The 16,237-nt window shown below is 41.2% G+C and overlaps 1 protein-coding gene across 1 annotated transcript; it reads right to left on the bottom strand.

The window, feature by feature from the left end:
* Nucleotides 1-528: 528 nt before the first annotated feature.
* On the bottom strand, nt 529-12,189 carry LCA5L (lebercilin LCA5 like). Its single transcript, XM_033051753.1, has 9 exons — nt 12,027-12,189; nt 8,902-9,413; nt 7,770-7,907; nt 5,335-5,408; nt 3,582-3,589; nt 3,052-3,167; nt 2,646-2,776; nt 1,764-1,783; nt 529-1,139 (listed from the first exon to the last, which is right to left on the bottom strand). The coding sequence occupies exons 1-9, from the start codon at nt 12,187-12,189 to the stop codon at nt 529-531; spliced, it is 1,773 nt and encodes a 590-aa protein (XP_032907644.1).
* Between the last annotated feature and the right edge of the window lie 4,048 nt (nt 12,190-16,237).

The raw sequence follows: 16,237 nt of genomic DNA, 5'->3' as shown, positions 1-16,237 counted from the left end.
AGTTACCAGGCAAACTGCTTTGATAAGTTCCAACAGTGGGAAAGAATGAGGCTTTAGAGGTTTCTAATGCTCGTGAAAACAATGTAGGAGCAAATTATTTTTATTATCTGTGAATTCTGGAAGCTGGGGAGTGAAGGAACTAAAAAAGTTTTCTTTTATTGCATTGTTGGTCTCTACCCAGCAGTGAACCTTATGAAAGCGAGCTGACAACCACCCAGCTTCCAAATTCCAGCTCCTTGGGAATACAGAAACCTGGAAGTTCCTAAAAAAGGACTGACTTGTACCTGGCAGCAAGTAAAAATGATAAGGAATTCCTAATACAACACATTTTTATAGAATGGTTTTTGGTGACAACTGATTGGATTGTTTTGGAAAAAATAATGGAAAGCAATTGCTAGTGCTTGTAAGATTTAATAAACAATTAATGAAAGGAAAACATTAGTTTTTTAACAATCTGAATGTTTAAACTTTCTAAAGGTAAGCTGATGTACTTAACCCTCAGAAACTGGATATCCTCAGGAGCTGGTTTTAACGAGGAGGGTTGGAGTTTGGGATTTGCCATGCAGCCCTCACTTGTCTGCCCTCCCCCTTGTGCTGCTGGAGCTCCAGGGGTTGTCTCCTTGCAAACAGCCCTCCCCAGAGAGCTCCATCAGGTGTTTTCCTCTCAGAAGGCAGCAGGTGGCTGCAGCCCTGCCCTCCAGAGGGGCTGTCCTGCCCAGCCAGGGGGGTTTGCCCAAAAGAAGGTTCATAAGCCCCAAAGGAAATCTTCCCCCTGCTCTCAGCAGTGTCCCTGCAGCTCTGGCCTGCCTGTCTCTGGCAGCTCAGGCTGCCTGCTTTGCATTTGGCACCTGAAGTGTGCAGCCCCTGATGCAAATTCTCAACAGCTTCTGAGGAGATGAATTGATTTTTCTGCCTAGCAGGGTCTTTGCTTGGAATTGCACCTTCACTCCTGGCTTCCTTCTTTTGCTGCTCATGGGGTTTTTTCTCTTCTTTTTCAACTTCTTCTACTGCCTCTTCCTCTTGATTGTTCTTTGCTCTGTCACTTTGAGGATTTTGTTCAGATTTCATCAGACTTTTCAACTCCTGTTCAAGAAACTCTGTGTCTTTTTCCATTTCTTCAATGAATTCTAATAAATTGCGTCCTGCCATCGGTGGGGTTTAAGAAATATTGTGAAATATTGTGGGGTTTAAGAACATGAAGAGTTATGAACTTTAAAAAGAGCAAGTATTTCACTGATTCAGTTCTTATTATTGATGGTATTTCAAATACCATCCATAATAAATAAAACAGCATGGGGCAAGATTTAAACAACATAATTCTGCCATTGAATCCAGGTTAATATCTTTATTTTTATTTTTTTTCATGGTTTTGAATCTAGTTAAATGGATTTAGCTGCCATTATGCACAGTGCTGGCTAAATACAATGCCAGAAAAGTCATGTAGAGTGCAACAGAGAAATCAGGTGAGATCTGAACTCTTAATTGTCACTTTATGGCTTTTAAGTGGAACTTAGAGATGTGGATTTCCTTTCCTTTAATTCACAGCAGAGTTGCTTGTGTGGAGCAGAATAGACAGCAGCTCTCTCTGGAAATCAGGGGGCTCCACTTTGCAGTAGGAAAAGGAGCATGTGTACAGAAATTTTATTTATCTGTGCAGGGGACAACTTGTAATGTGCCTGTGCTCTGCAGAAACTCACAGAACACCCCCAAAATGAGACATAATCCAAGCTCAAAGGAGAAATAAGGAACTAAAAAAAGCCAATAAGACTTCAATAAAAGTCTACTATCCATGAGACAAACTGAAATTTCACAGATTTTTCAGAGGTTCACAGAGAGCATCATAAGACCTGTGTTTTCTGTCAGCTTTAAAAGGGCATTTTAAGGACAAATGCTGGCTTTGGTTGGCTGAGGGGCCCTGGGAAGGCAGAGTACAGACCTCAGGGGTTAACATGCAGGGTGACAGGGATGTGACCTGGCTAAATGTGTGACCTGGAGGTCTCCTGCCATTTGTGACATGTTTAGAATGGTGCCACTCAGAGCTTTTCCTGAAAGCCTTAAAGGAAATGCCAGGAATGTTTCTAGAAAGACAAACATGAATGAGGGAACAGCAGTGCTTTTTTTTTTTTTTTTTTTTGTATCTGTTCTATAGAATTTCTTCAGAATAAAGATGTTTACAGATGAGTCCCTAACATGTAACTTTTCCATGAGAACACAGAGGCTGAGATTTACATAAAATCTCTTCTCAGGGATCACTAATGAGGAACTCAGCCCTCAGAGTCCTTTTCCTTTTCCAGCAATGGAAATATGTTCACATCAGTGATGAAGATTCCCAGCTACCGCAGTGTTTGATCAGGGTGGATTAAAAATGTTAATTATCCTGTTACAGACAGAACACTGAATTTTTACCACCCTGAACAAGAAGTGCTTTGGGAAGAGCAGCAGGATGGAGATGCCACAGCTCTGCTGTCCACCAGCAGCTGTATTTTCCAACCCAGATGATTCTGGGATTTCAGTGACACTCCATTCATCATTTGGAACTAGTTCCTGTCAGCCAGGTGCCAATGAAGGGCTGTCAGAACCACATCAATTACCAGGACTCCTGTAATCTGCAAAGATCAGGTGGATTTCTGAGAGAAACATTAAACCTACCTCTGTGGGTCCTGTTAAAAGTCCCTGGCATTGGCACTTTCTTGATTCCTTGCTTTTCTTTTCTACCTTGGGCATCTGAGCACACTTCCTTGGCTTTGCCTTCTCTACCCTTATCTCCTCTTTTCTTCTGCAATTGGCAATTAAAGGCAAAAATAACGATGGAATGTTTGTTTAGTGACTTTTCAAAGAACACAATCAGTGCAATACTTAGACAAAGATTGGTAATTTCTATTGCTGTTACATTATTTTGCATCACAGCATTATTTCTGTACTGTAACCACATTAATGCAAAATTCACATCCATGATGATGGGTCAGGCATATTACTGCAGTTTAGGGAATAAGATACACCTTAGCTGAGAATTTAAATAGGGGATTGGATTTGGATCCAGACCTTTCCCACCTTTTTTAGCTGGATTGGACTTTTTTCTGTTTCCTGGTGCTGAGACAGCAGCAGTTCTCTAAAACTCTCTTTATCTACTTGTGCTGATCTGTCTACTCTCAGACCTGTTGAATTGGACAAGCATTAGCAATACAGTAATTTCTGGAATTAAGTTGTTGATATAAATAAAAGATATCTCTGACAACTGACCATACTGCTATGTGACCAAGAATTTAAACTTTTTTTTAGTGCATATCTTAATGCCCTTTAAAAAAGAAATAATTTGTTCTGCTGAATCTATAAATGCTGAAACTGGACACAAACCTGGATTTCTGGGCTTTTTTATCTGTACAAGAGTGCATCCTATACATGCTTACATACATAAATATATATTAAAATATACTACAATGTCCAGGTCAGATAGAATGTATAAAGTCAGATGTGTCTATGCCCCAGAGCCCACATGGGCTTAATTTTTGCTTCCATTTTGCAAATTTGAGAGGTCTGCTATGAAGCCTTACAGTTCAGTTTCCTAAATTTGGATCTTTATGGAACCCAGCTCATGGGAAATGCTTAACCCTGTTTGAAATATCAGTGATCTTAGGAAGAGTTTCCAAGGGATGACTGAATGAGATGCTCAGATAAATATCAGTATGAGATGGACAAGATGAGTGTATTGTTCCTTTACTCTATTTTTGGAATAATTTTCACATGAGCATCAGCTGAGAAAGTTGCTACCACCAGAGCAGCAAAAACAGGCTCTTACCCACATCCACATTCACCCTAATTCCCAGTTTTGAGCTGAGAAATCAAAGGGTAAAACCCATAAAAACCGTGCCCTCAGGTGCTGGCAGCGGGGCGGTGAAAGGGATGCAGGTGCCCAGCCTGGGATGACTGATGCTGCGGCAGGAATGGATTTATTTCCCGGTTGCTCCAGGATCTTTGGCAGCCGGGATCAGCGGGGCGTTCCCCGGGATCGGGACTAGAGGGCGCTGCCCCCCCAGGTGAGTCCCTGCTCGCACCCCGCTCCCGGCCGGAGCTCCGGGAATCCGGGGCTGCATCCAACAAATCCATCGCAGAGAGACTCCGAGGGAAACCTCCCTGCAGCCCTTCATCGGCACCAAAAAACACAGCTCCACATTTCAGCTTTAGTTTCCTGCTGGCTAAAAAAATCCTAAACTTTTGTGGGTGTTGACTATTTGAAAAATAAATTATGACCTGCAAAAGCAGCTCTTTAGAAATCTGCTAAAGGGAAAATTCAAGTCAATAATGAAAAGGAAAACAAATTGTCAGCAGTTCCAGCTCTGGGTTTCCAAATCTATTAACTGGCAGAGAATTAAACCTTTTTCTAAAAATTCCAGAGGATTGGACAACTTTGCCTGGAAGCTTTTCATTACAAAGTATCTTTTCTCTCTCCAAATAATCTCCTTTATCTTGCTTAAAGAAAAGAATAATTTAAATAATAACAATGGCTTAAGTACCTAATTGAATAGCAATATTCAAATTTCTATTGGTATTTTTTTTTTAATGTAGTTATGTGGTGTAACTAAAACAGGAATTCAGTGTTTCATAAAAAACATGCCTGACATGGGATGAGAACCAGGAATATATGTTTTTTTAAATTTTATACCTTGAATTAGCAATCTTCTCCCTGTAGTTCACTGGTGGTTAAGGCAGAGTTAATGGGTTTGCAAAGGCCATGAAAAAGAAGGAAATAAACAACTGAGTGTGATAAGATTTTGTATTGCTGCCATGATTTGAGGAATTCTGTGAGGAGCATTTCCAGCAGACAGGTTTGCTCAGTGTTCTTTGATACCCACATGAAGGAAGTTCTGATTTCTGCTTCACTTCAGGAGCACCAACATCTGATCAGTGTTTTCAAGAGGTGTTTCAGCCAGAGAAGTGCGTGTTTAGATCATTCCACCCCCAATTCCATCCCCAATTCTGTAGTGGAGGCAAACTGGGGCATCTCAAACAGCGCTGGTTGGTTTTAATCAGCTGAATCCCATTCCAGGCAGCTGCCCTTGGAATGCTGGATACCAAAAATGCATGGAATAGATATTTCTCCCCGATATCTATGAGCAGCCATATGAAAGAAATATTCTGTACTAAAGAGCTCTTTCTTCCTTGGTAGAACTTAATTTATATTGTTATTTTTCCATCATTAGAGCCTGTAAACTTCCTAAACCTTTTAACCTTTTCAGCACATACAAAAGCACTACTTTGGCATTTAATTTGGAATAAATCTCCCAGTTCTAAAGCAGTGGAAGTGTCACTTAACAAGAAAAGAAGATGATTACAGACATACTTTGGTCCCTCAGGACTTTTGGCATCCGATTTGCATAAATATTCTGTACGTAAAGTTGCCGATCCTTTTCCTAAAAAAAAAAAAAAAAAAACCAATACTAAGCTTCTAATATGCATTAAAAATAACTTTTCACCTGCTTCATTTTTCCATCAGGGATTTCACCTTTTGCCAGACCCACGTGGTGGCTTTGTCATTTACATTTTTCCAGACTAAATATTTTTTGCTTTTCCTTCCTCTTTTTTGTTGATTTTTAAAAAATTGATTTACCCAGTGCCTTTGTCATATGCTCAGCTGGTTCACAGCCTGTTGTTCTGGTGGTGACATGAACTCCAGAGGCACATTTTGACATTTATTTAGCAAGATTCCTCTTTCCTTAATGAAATCTTCCTCAAACACAGAGGATAGATCTCAGCATCGCTCTCACCACTCCAGTTTTCAGTGGGAAAAAAGAGGAGCTTCATTTATTTGGGAAAATTATAAGTTATCCTGGAAATGGAATGGCCTGAAGTAGGGTAAGTGCATAAAACTATGAATTTGTAAGGATAAACTGTTCTGGCACAGAAATAAGGTTGATAAGCATGTCTGGTCTTTGTGGTAAATCAGTAGGAGATTTTGTGGATCTAAACAGAAAATTCAGAGACCTGGACACATAGAAAACTGTGTGGAACAGAGATAAAACAGAACTTTTAGTTCTTTTAAAATTTCAGTTTTAGAGAAATGTTAAGGTGATGTCTTGGGTTCCAATACAGAGTGTGAGAAAAGGTATCTGTTCTATCACCATCTGTTGAGGGTGGGGGCAGTGATCCTGATCTCACTGAGAGACATTCTGCTAATGGGCCATCCATTGAAACCAGGCAGGGCATTGTTCTTTATCTTTTCACAACCCATCCTTCCTCCAGCCAGTCATTTTCTGCTCATGGCCATTGAGTCCCACTGTGGCACTGATAAAATTACTGCATCCCATTGGGAGTTGCTCCAGCCAGGGGGAAGAGCCCAACATTTCTTACCAAGATAAAACAGAGGTTTTGGGACACTAAGGGAGCCCCTTTCTCCACTGGACTCCAGAGGAAAACCGGATTTCTCCACATCCCCACTGGAGCTCTGGAGGGAAACTGCACCTTGTACAGGAGCACTGCTCCAACTGAGCCACATCTGTCACTGCAGGAGGATGCAGCCACCATGGAATGGGACTGCTGCCAACACCCTGCCTGACGGGTGTCAGGCTGTACTCTGACTGTGTCAGGGTTTGGGGTTTGTTCTTTGTAGTGCTGTATTTCTATTTTAATTTCCCTATTAAAGAACTGTTATTCCTAATTCCCATATCTTTGCCTGAGAGCCCCTTGATTTCAAAATTATAATAATTTGGGGGGAGGGGGTTTACATTCTCCATTTCAAAGAGAAGCTCCTGCCTTTCTCAGCAGACACCTGTCCTCCAAACTGTACAGGTGAGAACTGCACTTTGGAGTAATTTGCATTTTGGGACCGTTTTATATTAGTGTTCCTGAGGTTATTATTGTTCCCATCTCCCAGATTTGCATATCCAGGAGAAGACCAGACTCTGACAGGGAAAAAGCGCTGCCAGGAGGAAACTTCTGCACCTGCTACACAGGGAAGAGGGATAAACAACATCCCAGTGCAGAAATCCCAACCTCCATGAATCCTCAGGAATTGCCTGTCCTGCCCTCCACAATGTCTGGGAAAACTCCCTTTAACAACATCTTCCACAGATATTTGATTCCACCTAGGAAGAGAAGCTCCCCAGTGGGATCACCTTGACACAGAAATGTGTGAGTAAATGTATTTTAACCGTGTTACAAACACAATTGTGAAAAAGCCACAAGAGATTCCAGGTTTTCTGGAAAGTGTAATGTTTTCTTCACTACAATTCGTACAACATCCCATTCCTGGCAGTTTTATCTTTAAATCAATTTAGTTTCCCTGTAAGTTTGATTTACAAGCATTACAAAAAGTACTCAACTGTATCTATTTATCCCAAAACCATTTGTCTAAAACCCAAACTTGGAATTTGAGCAAACTCTTGAAACATTTCCATGAGCCTTTTTGTTAAACTCTAATTTTGCTGGTTGCAATATTTGGCTCATTTTGATTTGTTTCTGTGAGAGAGCTCATTTAAAGTGAGTAGATTAACATATCTGACCCCAACCTGGCAAAATGGTAACACATTGGTGTGGATTGTGGTTCAGTTTCTGATGAACTAATCTCTGTTTCAATTCATTATTGAACTGTTTCTAACAAATAGACCCCACAATGATACCAGAATTTGACTTTTTTGGCTTTTTTAGTAGATTATAGACTCAAACAGGAAACCAAATTCCATTTGTAAATACTATAAAAGAAGCAAAAGGAATAGGTAACATTAAACACTTGAAATTTTGTGTAGTGACAGAAATGTGGATAAAATCTGGAATACCTTAATTTTTTGGTGAATGATGTTAATTTCCATTAGCAAGTCCTTTGTGGTCATTGTAGCTTCCAGGAGTTTTTTACTCTCATTTGCCAGCTGACGACTAAAGGTGCTGTTGTTCAGCTTCAGCTGCATTTCCAGACTCTTAAAAAATGGACAGATTTTACCATATGGATGTACTCAGTGTGACAGTTGGAAAATTTCAGTTCTTGACAGTTTTAAAATCTAAGAGTGCTAATATAAAGAAATTTAAGCTTGTAATTATAGATAATAACAGTTATTCTATTCTAATTATAGTATTATAAATAATATTAATTATGTTGTAAACAATACATGAAACTATAATGAAGTATCTGAAAAATTAATTTCAAAGTAAGAAAAAAATGGTTTAAATCCTATTTTCATTAAACAAAAGAAAAGGTTTTGGCATGCAATCACAAAAATAAGGGCGTACGTTACCTTTCTGATGGATTAATTAATACAACCATCTTTGAGAAATGTTAAGGCTTTCTATTCACAGAGACCTGTGAGCTGTGGCAGATTCAGGATGCTTAGAGTAAATGAAAATTTGGTGGTTTATTGGGTTCTTTATCTTCAGAACCCAGGGCCATGCACAGGAATTCCAGTTCCTAAAAGTATGTGGTGGACACACAACCCTGTGTGCTTTTTATAGCTGTTCATTCCTGGAAACAGAGAGTTTTTAAAAGGGGGTCTGAATTCAGCTGGTTATATTTACAGTTTCTCTTGAGATTTCCTGGCTCTTTATTTAATCCTGTGCATGACAGACCCCATAAGAAATAGAAATGGATTCCTGGAGGACCACGGAAATTTCACTCTTCCAGTTTTGTAGTAAAAATTATGTTCCTATCCCTTTTGTGCCAGGGTCAGTGAGAGTAAAGAAAGATGAGATACTGAAAGGAGATGAATTGAACTTCCTCACACTCGAGAGAGCACTGGGTCAAACAGCATCCAGTGTTACAGGATTATATCAGAATCATTCATGTGATAAGAACTAGCCAAAAATTTTCCACTATTCCTGCACTGACATCTCTCCTGCTCCATGATCCTTGTGATTCCCTCCTAATTTAGGATATTGTATGACCCTATATCCCACAATACAATAATTTGCAGGCATTACCTGTATCCTCTCATCCTTTTGTTTCAATGTTTCATTGAGCACTGCCAATCTGCGATTAAGTTCCTCCCTCTCTGCCAGAGCTTTATCTTCTGACAGTACCAGCAAAGTCTTCAGATCCCCTTCAGTCCTCCTCATCTCCGCTTCGACTCTTTTGAGCTCCTGGGCTGTGTTTCTCTCGGCCTCCTGGGACATTTTGAGGAGTGTCCTGAGATGTGTCATCTCGTGGCGATGCCCTGCCAGCAGCTCTTGCAGGTGGCTCTCCGCGCTGCTGTACCTGTCGATGGCCCTGGCGTGCCGGCGGCTCAGCTCTCTCAGAGCCTGGTTCTCCAAGCTCGACGCCTCGATTCTCCTTTGCAGGTCGATTTTTTCGTTCTTCAGCTCTTTGATTTTGTGCAGCCTGGCTGAGGATATTCGCTGGGCCGTGGCGTTTTTGTCCTGGTAAACGATGGCGCTGTGCAGGGTTGAAAAGGAGGAGTTCAGACAGGAGGAGTTTGGAGCTGGCCATTTCTTCCCTCCTGCATTGGGATCACAGGAAATTGGCATTGAGAGGCAAAAATTAGTTGAGACAAATCAATCACAGAGTGCTGTTCTGCTCACATAAACTCCTACTACTAATTACAGTAATTTCACAACTATAAGGCACACCCTTTTGACTAAAATTTTGATCGAAACCCAGAAGTGCGCCTTATAATCCAGTGTGCCTTATATATGGACAAAGTTCGGAAATTTGCCAACCCGGAAGTGCGAGCCGCGAGCTGTGGCAGCCACGGGAGCTAAGCTACGCTGATCTGTGAAAAATGTTTGCAAATTGAGCACCTGCCAGTAAACCCCGTGATGGTGCAATTCTGTTACTAATTTGTTACTTTGTTGCACGCGGATTCTCACTGCAAAAAAAAAAGTGCGCCTTATAGTCCAGTGCGCCTTATGGTCGTGAAATTACTGTAACTACTACTCCAAACTCATCCAACTACAGAATTGTGGTTTCTTCACACAATGGCACAAAATTCCGATGTTCGATGAGCAGCCTGGTCCAGGGGCTGGAATGAAATGATCTTTAAGGTCCCTTCCAACCCAAACCATTCTAGGATTGTGGGATTCAAATAATTCACAGAAAAATGCATTAAATATTTTATTTTTATATGTCTGCGTCTTGCTGTGGCTGCAGCAGACCACAGCTAGCATCCCATGGAGATAAATGGAAATAAATCAATTTTCAATCCATGGAAATCAGTTTTCTTCCTGTAAATCATGTGCTTCACTAATGTAGCCACAATCTGAACCAAATTCAACCCATCAGAATCTACACCTTGAATAGGTGCATGATTTAAAAAAACCCACCAAAAACAAAAAACAAAACAAAAAAACAACCAAATCCCCCCCAAAAAACAAAAAACAAACAAACAACAACAAAGAAAAAACAACCAAAAAACCCACAACAAAATCCAAACCACACACACACAAAAACAAAACAAAAAAAACCCCAAACCAACAAAACTCCCCCAAAAAACACCAAGATACCCAGAGCAATTTACAGGTCTGCAAGGACTTAAAAACCAACATGCTCCTAACAGAACATGGTTTAAAATCCCTGCAGCTAGGATTTCCAACCAGATTTCTACAGCTTTCCAGTCAGCTTTAAATTAAATGACATTTTTAAACCTTAAATGCCCATTGCATAGAACAGGTGTTCTGTTGTCTATGTGGTTTCTAAACAGCAATTAAAAATATATCAAAGGGTTACTTCTCAGTGTGTTGTTGCTATTTGCCTCTCCTTAAGGCCAGGATTCTGGCTGAATTACCCTCATTTTCTTTTCCTGAAGCAGGATTAGAATTTTAAAACAGTCAAGACTGTAAATCTGAGTGTGTTCCCCTTTTTCAGGCATATATTAGATTTCACTACAGCTCTCATGGCATTTCAGGCAGTATTTTGCTAAAAGGTTTATTATATTTTATAGATCACCTCATATTTTATGGATAAAACAGGTGAGGTCCTGGCTTAAAAAACCACCAGAATAAAAGGACTGATCTTTCCATTAATTTCTGTTGAATCCAATATTTTCCACAGGAAAACTGCAATATCACCACAAATATTGTGAAACAAGTATTTGCAAAATTACCTTATCTTACTATTTTATTTTGCCAGAATGGACTGAGAGGATGGGAAAAAAAGGGCAAATACCTTTCTGCAAAAGCTGTCAGGAGTATTGTAAAATGTATTTCATTTCCAGTAGTCATGGACAAGCAAAAATAAACACTTTATCCAAATGATAAATAACATCTACAAATCCAGACAATAAATTATCCACCACAGACAGAGGTTAATAATGATCTTTTGCTAACTAGATATAAAAAATATAATTATTTTTTCTGGTCTGCTTCTTTCATGCCAGTATAACTTCTTGACAGCAGCATATAATAACAAAGATTATAATGGAGACAATCAGTGCTTCTTCTGTTTTTTTTTTATTGATTTCCATCTTGTAGCTTTGGTAAATCAAGATGAAATTTTGAAGCTCAGAAGGAAAAGGGTTGCTGGTTTTCCACTCATTTTTGTGATGTGGTCTGGTAGGATTTCAGGATTTAAGAAAAGATGGGTCTAGATGGGGAAAGATGCAGACATGGAGAGATTCCTCACTGTTACCAGTGGTGTAAATCCCATGTACATTTACATATTGGTTCTCTATGTTCATTCCACTGAGGCACAAATTCATTTCACAGGGTACACCATGACCCAGCTGGCCACAAAAAGGTTCTTTTCAGGTCAAAACTTTTTATTTTACTCACTTTCTTTATGAAAGGCTTTTTCAGACTCGCCAGGTGATGCATGGTCACGAACCAAAATGTGGCAGAGCCATTTTCAGGTCCTTGGGTTAAAGGAATGAGGATTGCCAAGGGGCTCCCACAGCCCAGGTGATTCTCCCTTTGGATTACTGAGTATTATGGGATAACACAGTAGGAAATCTCTCTCTCTCTTCCCTCCCCTTACTGGTGTTTGACATAGAATTTGTTATAGTCTTTCATTGAAAAACTGTTCTCCCTGTCTTGCCAATTATTGAAAAAAAAAGCCAAAGAAAGGGAACAATGATATTTCTTAAGAGTCTCATACTACCAGAAAACAAATTTACCTTTTTTATCACCTTGGGCATAGAGATATTGTCCACATTTCCTTCTTTCCTTTCTCATCTTGTCCTTTTTCTGTGTTTCCTTCTCTTCAGTTCCTGGTGTTTCTAAAGGTTTGCCTCCTCTGACTCTTTCAGGCTCTGCCACTGACAAAGCTCTTGGAATCATCACTGGGGAATGTTCTCTGGTGTCTTCTCTAAGACGTCACCACCCTACCTGGGATTTCAGAGTATTTAATGTCATAAAAATAGCAATGATCACATTTTTCAAGAATTAGACAGCAAATCAGATCACAAAAATAACTAATCCCTTAAAACAGCACAAAAACCACCTTAGCTGCCATATTAACACTCTCAGCAGAGACTAGAGAAGAAACTAAAACTATTTTATAATGCTTGTAAAAAGCATTCTAAATATTTAGCATAAAATAAATAATTCTAAGTAATTTTCTAGACCTTTCTGAATAGCTGTTAATGCTTCTTCTTTTTTTTTTTCTTTTTTTCCACCTCTTTTTTTCCTTTTTTCCCTTTCTGAGGCTACTGGGAAGTGCAAGAACAGATCAGTTTGTTCTCCTGGCACAATTATTTAAACACAGTAGTTCTGGTAAAAACTGTTTCTTGAGAAATGGCTTGATACCCATTCCATTTTCTTATTTTCATGTTCCAATCCACTTCAGGTGAGGAGAGGCAAGTTTTGCCTTGAGCCACAATTGTGGAAAGGAATTAGGTCCTAAATACATCCAAATGTGAGATTAAAACACAAAAGAGGCTCAATGTTGGGAGCCAAAGGGATAATTCAACTTTTATTTTTTGCATAAAAGAGGAAAAAACCTAGAAAAGTAGGAAAATATTTGCTAATAGAGGGTTTTGAGAGTGGCAATGTCACATTCACCTCACAGCAACAACAGGGCCATGGAGAAATTAATCTTTGCTCCCTTAAAATTGATTTATAAAAAAAGAATCTTACACTGTAGAAGGATAAATTGTTTATTTTGGGGGTCAAAAAGGAGCATTGCAACTGTGGAAAGGAAATTTGAGGGGGGTTAAAATGATGTTTTAGTTCACATGGATTTTAACACGTCCCCATCACTAACAAAATATTAAAATATTTTCTTAGAACCTTCTAACTCCTTTGTTGGGTTTTTTTTCTTTGTGCTGGCATTTCATTTTAAATTTAATTTCTTAAAGGGGAGAGGGGAATCACATAGCTCCCAAAGAAAATTAAAACACGTAATTCAAGATTGCACAGAACATTTTAGGCTGAATCAAAACAGTTTCATTACTGTTAATTCCTTTGCATGAACAGTTTTTCCTTGGGGAATACTGAGGAATGCCACACTCCTGCTAAATCTGAGGCAGTGCAATAACTCAAAAGAGATGGGAAACCTTATTTTGACCATTAGGCAAAGCCCAGGTTGGTTCACAAATCTGTATTTGTGTTAAAATTTGATTTGGCACTGCAGACACTTTCCAGGCAAATTGTTTTTAAAGCAAATCACCTAAAATTAAACTTAAAACTACTGCTTTAATTTGTTTTGATGAGAAGTGTGGCCTGAATCTGTTAATCCAGTGTGGAGAAGTAAATAAAATAGAAAAGGAGAAAAACCTAAAGTGAAAGAAAAAGAGATATGGAATGAAAGATACTGCAATAAAACTAAAAAGGCAGGGATTGGAATGGACAAACTCCAGGAGAATTTATGTTGTAAAGGCACAGGAATAAAATAATTTAATTTTTAGGGCCAAATTCCTGTGTAGAAAATGAATATGCCCCAGTACCCCCTCAGTGTCCCCAATCCCACACCCAGCCCCATGTCCTGGCACCCCCTCAGTGTCCCAAATCCCACACCCAGCCCCATGTCCTGACACCCCTCAGTGTCCCAAATCCCACACCCAGCCCCATGTCCTGACACCCCCTCAGTGTCCCAAATCCCACACCCAGCCCCATATTCTGGCACCCCATCAGTATCCCAAATCCCACACCCAGCCCCATGTCCTGGATCTCCCTCAGTGTCCCAAATCCCACACCCAGCCCCATGTCCTGGCATGCCCTCAGTGTCCCAAATCCCACATCCAGCCCCATGTCCTCCCCTCACCCCTCCATGTCCCAAATCCCACACCCAGCCCCATGTCCTGGCACTCCCTCAGTGTCCCAAATCCCACACCCAGCCCCATGTCCTGGATCTCCCTCAGTGTCCCAAATCCCACACCCAGCCCCATGTCCTGGATCTCCCTCAGTGTCCCAAATCCCACACCCAGCCCCATGTCCTGATACACCCTCAGTGTCCCAAATCCCACACCCAGCCCCATGTCCTGGCATGCCCTCAGTGTCCCAAATCCCACATCCAGCCCCATGTCCTCCCCTCACCCCTCCATGTCCCAAATCCCACACCCAGCCCCATGTCCTGAATCTCCCTCAGTGTCCCAAATCCCACACCCAGCCCCATATTCTGGCACCCCATCAATGTCCCAAACCCCACACCCAGCCCCATGTCCTGGATCTCCCTCAGTGTCCCAAATCCCACACCCAGCCCCTTGTCATGGCACCCTATCAATGTCCCAAACCCCACACCCAGCCCCATGTCCTGGATCTCCCTCAGTGTCCCAAATCCCACACCCAGCCCCATATCCTGACACCCCATCAATGTCCCAAATCCCACACCCAGCCCCATGTCCTGGCACCCATCAACGTCCCAAATCCCACACCCAGCCCCATGTCCTGACACCCCTCAGTGTCCCAAATCCCACACCCAGCCCCATGTCCTGGCACTCCCTCAGTGTCCCAAATCCCACACCCAGCCCCATGTCCTGATACACCCTCAATGTCCCAAATCCCACACCTAGCCCCATGTCCTGATACACCCTCAGTTCCCCAAATCCCACACCCAGTCCCCTCACCCCTCTCTGTCCCCCCTGTCTCCCTGGCCTCCACAGATGAAGGATCCCACCTTGTCCCATGTTCTCTCTGGGAATCTCTCCCCACTCCCACCCCAGTGTGTGCCGTCCCCTCAGGGCCTCACCAGCCGCCATCACCGGCCTCCATCCCCGTTCCCGTGGGAAATGGCGGCAGCACCCTGGGAGTGGGGTGTCAACTTTTTCCTCCCTCTTCCCTCACCTCAGACCTGAGGAGCCTGTTGTATTCCCACCCTCATTTTCCACTACCACATTGGGGTTTTATTGGGAATTTGGCGACGTGGGCCCCGCTGTGCCCTGGCCATGGAGGTGCCTCACGGCCTGGACGCGCCCTCAGAGCACACAGGCCGGATCCAGCAGGCTCCAAACTCGGGGTTAAACTCAACATTCTTAAATTGAAAAAGGAGAAAAATCCCTTCAAAACGAAGACATGTTCTCCTTGGAGGCTGCACACAATAGGAGCCAAGACCCAAAGCCCTCAGGAGTGGCATTTACATGTGCAGCTCAGTATTTCGGGTATGAAGCCAAGCAGGAGTGAGAGTTTATTGGCAATTCTGTCCCAGAATTTGACCGTGGATGTTTGGTGGTGCAAATATTTACTGCTTTGAGGACATGGTGTGACTCTTGTGGATGGAGCTGTGGAGGACCAGGAGTCTGACTCAAAGATCCTTGTACACCCCTTCCAACTCAGCTTATTCTGTGATTCTCTGATAAATTATTAACATCATTATCACTGAGCAGTATGCTGTGAAGCCCAGGACCATTTCATCCTTTGGTTGAACTTCTTCAGGGCACAGAAAACCAAATAATTTGGAAACATTCTACTCCAAATGGCCAGTCATTTCCCAGCTATACTCACATATAAAATCTCCTGAGAAACAAGCATGTGTAAATAACTTCAGGCAATAATTAATGTTTTCTCACTGGGGTTTTTTTCGTGGTTGTTGTTCTTTTTCAGGAAAATACTCTGAAAATACCTGCTTCTAATAGGCTTGTAGCTGTTACTTCTCAAAAGTAAAAAAGAGATGACAGATGGTGAGACACAGTAAACTACCCATACTGTTATTTTTAGTTTTCAGTGCAGTTTTTCAGGATCCTGGTTCCATACATGGAGAACTGCATTTCCAGCTTCTCATACTGGTTAACACAGACAAAAAAAACTTCTTTTCAACAGCATTTTTTTACTCTTTATTGCTATGCAATAGTTTATTTAGTCCTAGCCAATAAATTCTGGAAATGAAGTGTTATAATCCATTTGAAGTGTTTTCAGGATTAGACATTGATATATTCAATCTTAGCATGTAAAA

The sequence above is a fragment of the Catharus ustulatus genome, chromosome 2, assembly GCF_009819885.2.
Source record: "Catharus ustulatus isolate bCatUst1 chromosome 2, bCatUst1.pri.v2, whole genome shotgun sequence".
NCBI lineage: Eukaryota > Metazoa > Chordata > Aves > Passeriformes > Turdidae > Catharus > Catharus ustulatus.
Note: the sequence above shows the minus strand (reverse complement) of the source record. Positions and strands in the feature narration are given on the sequence as shown.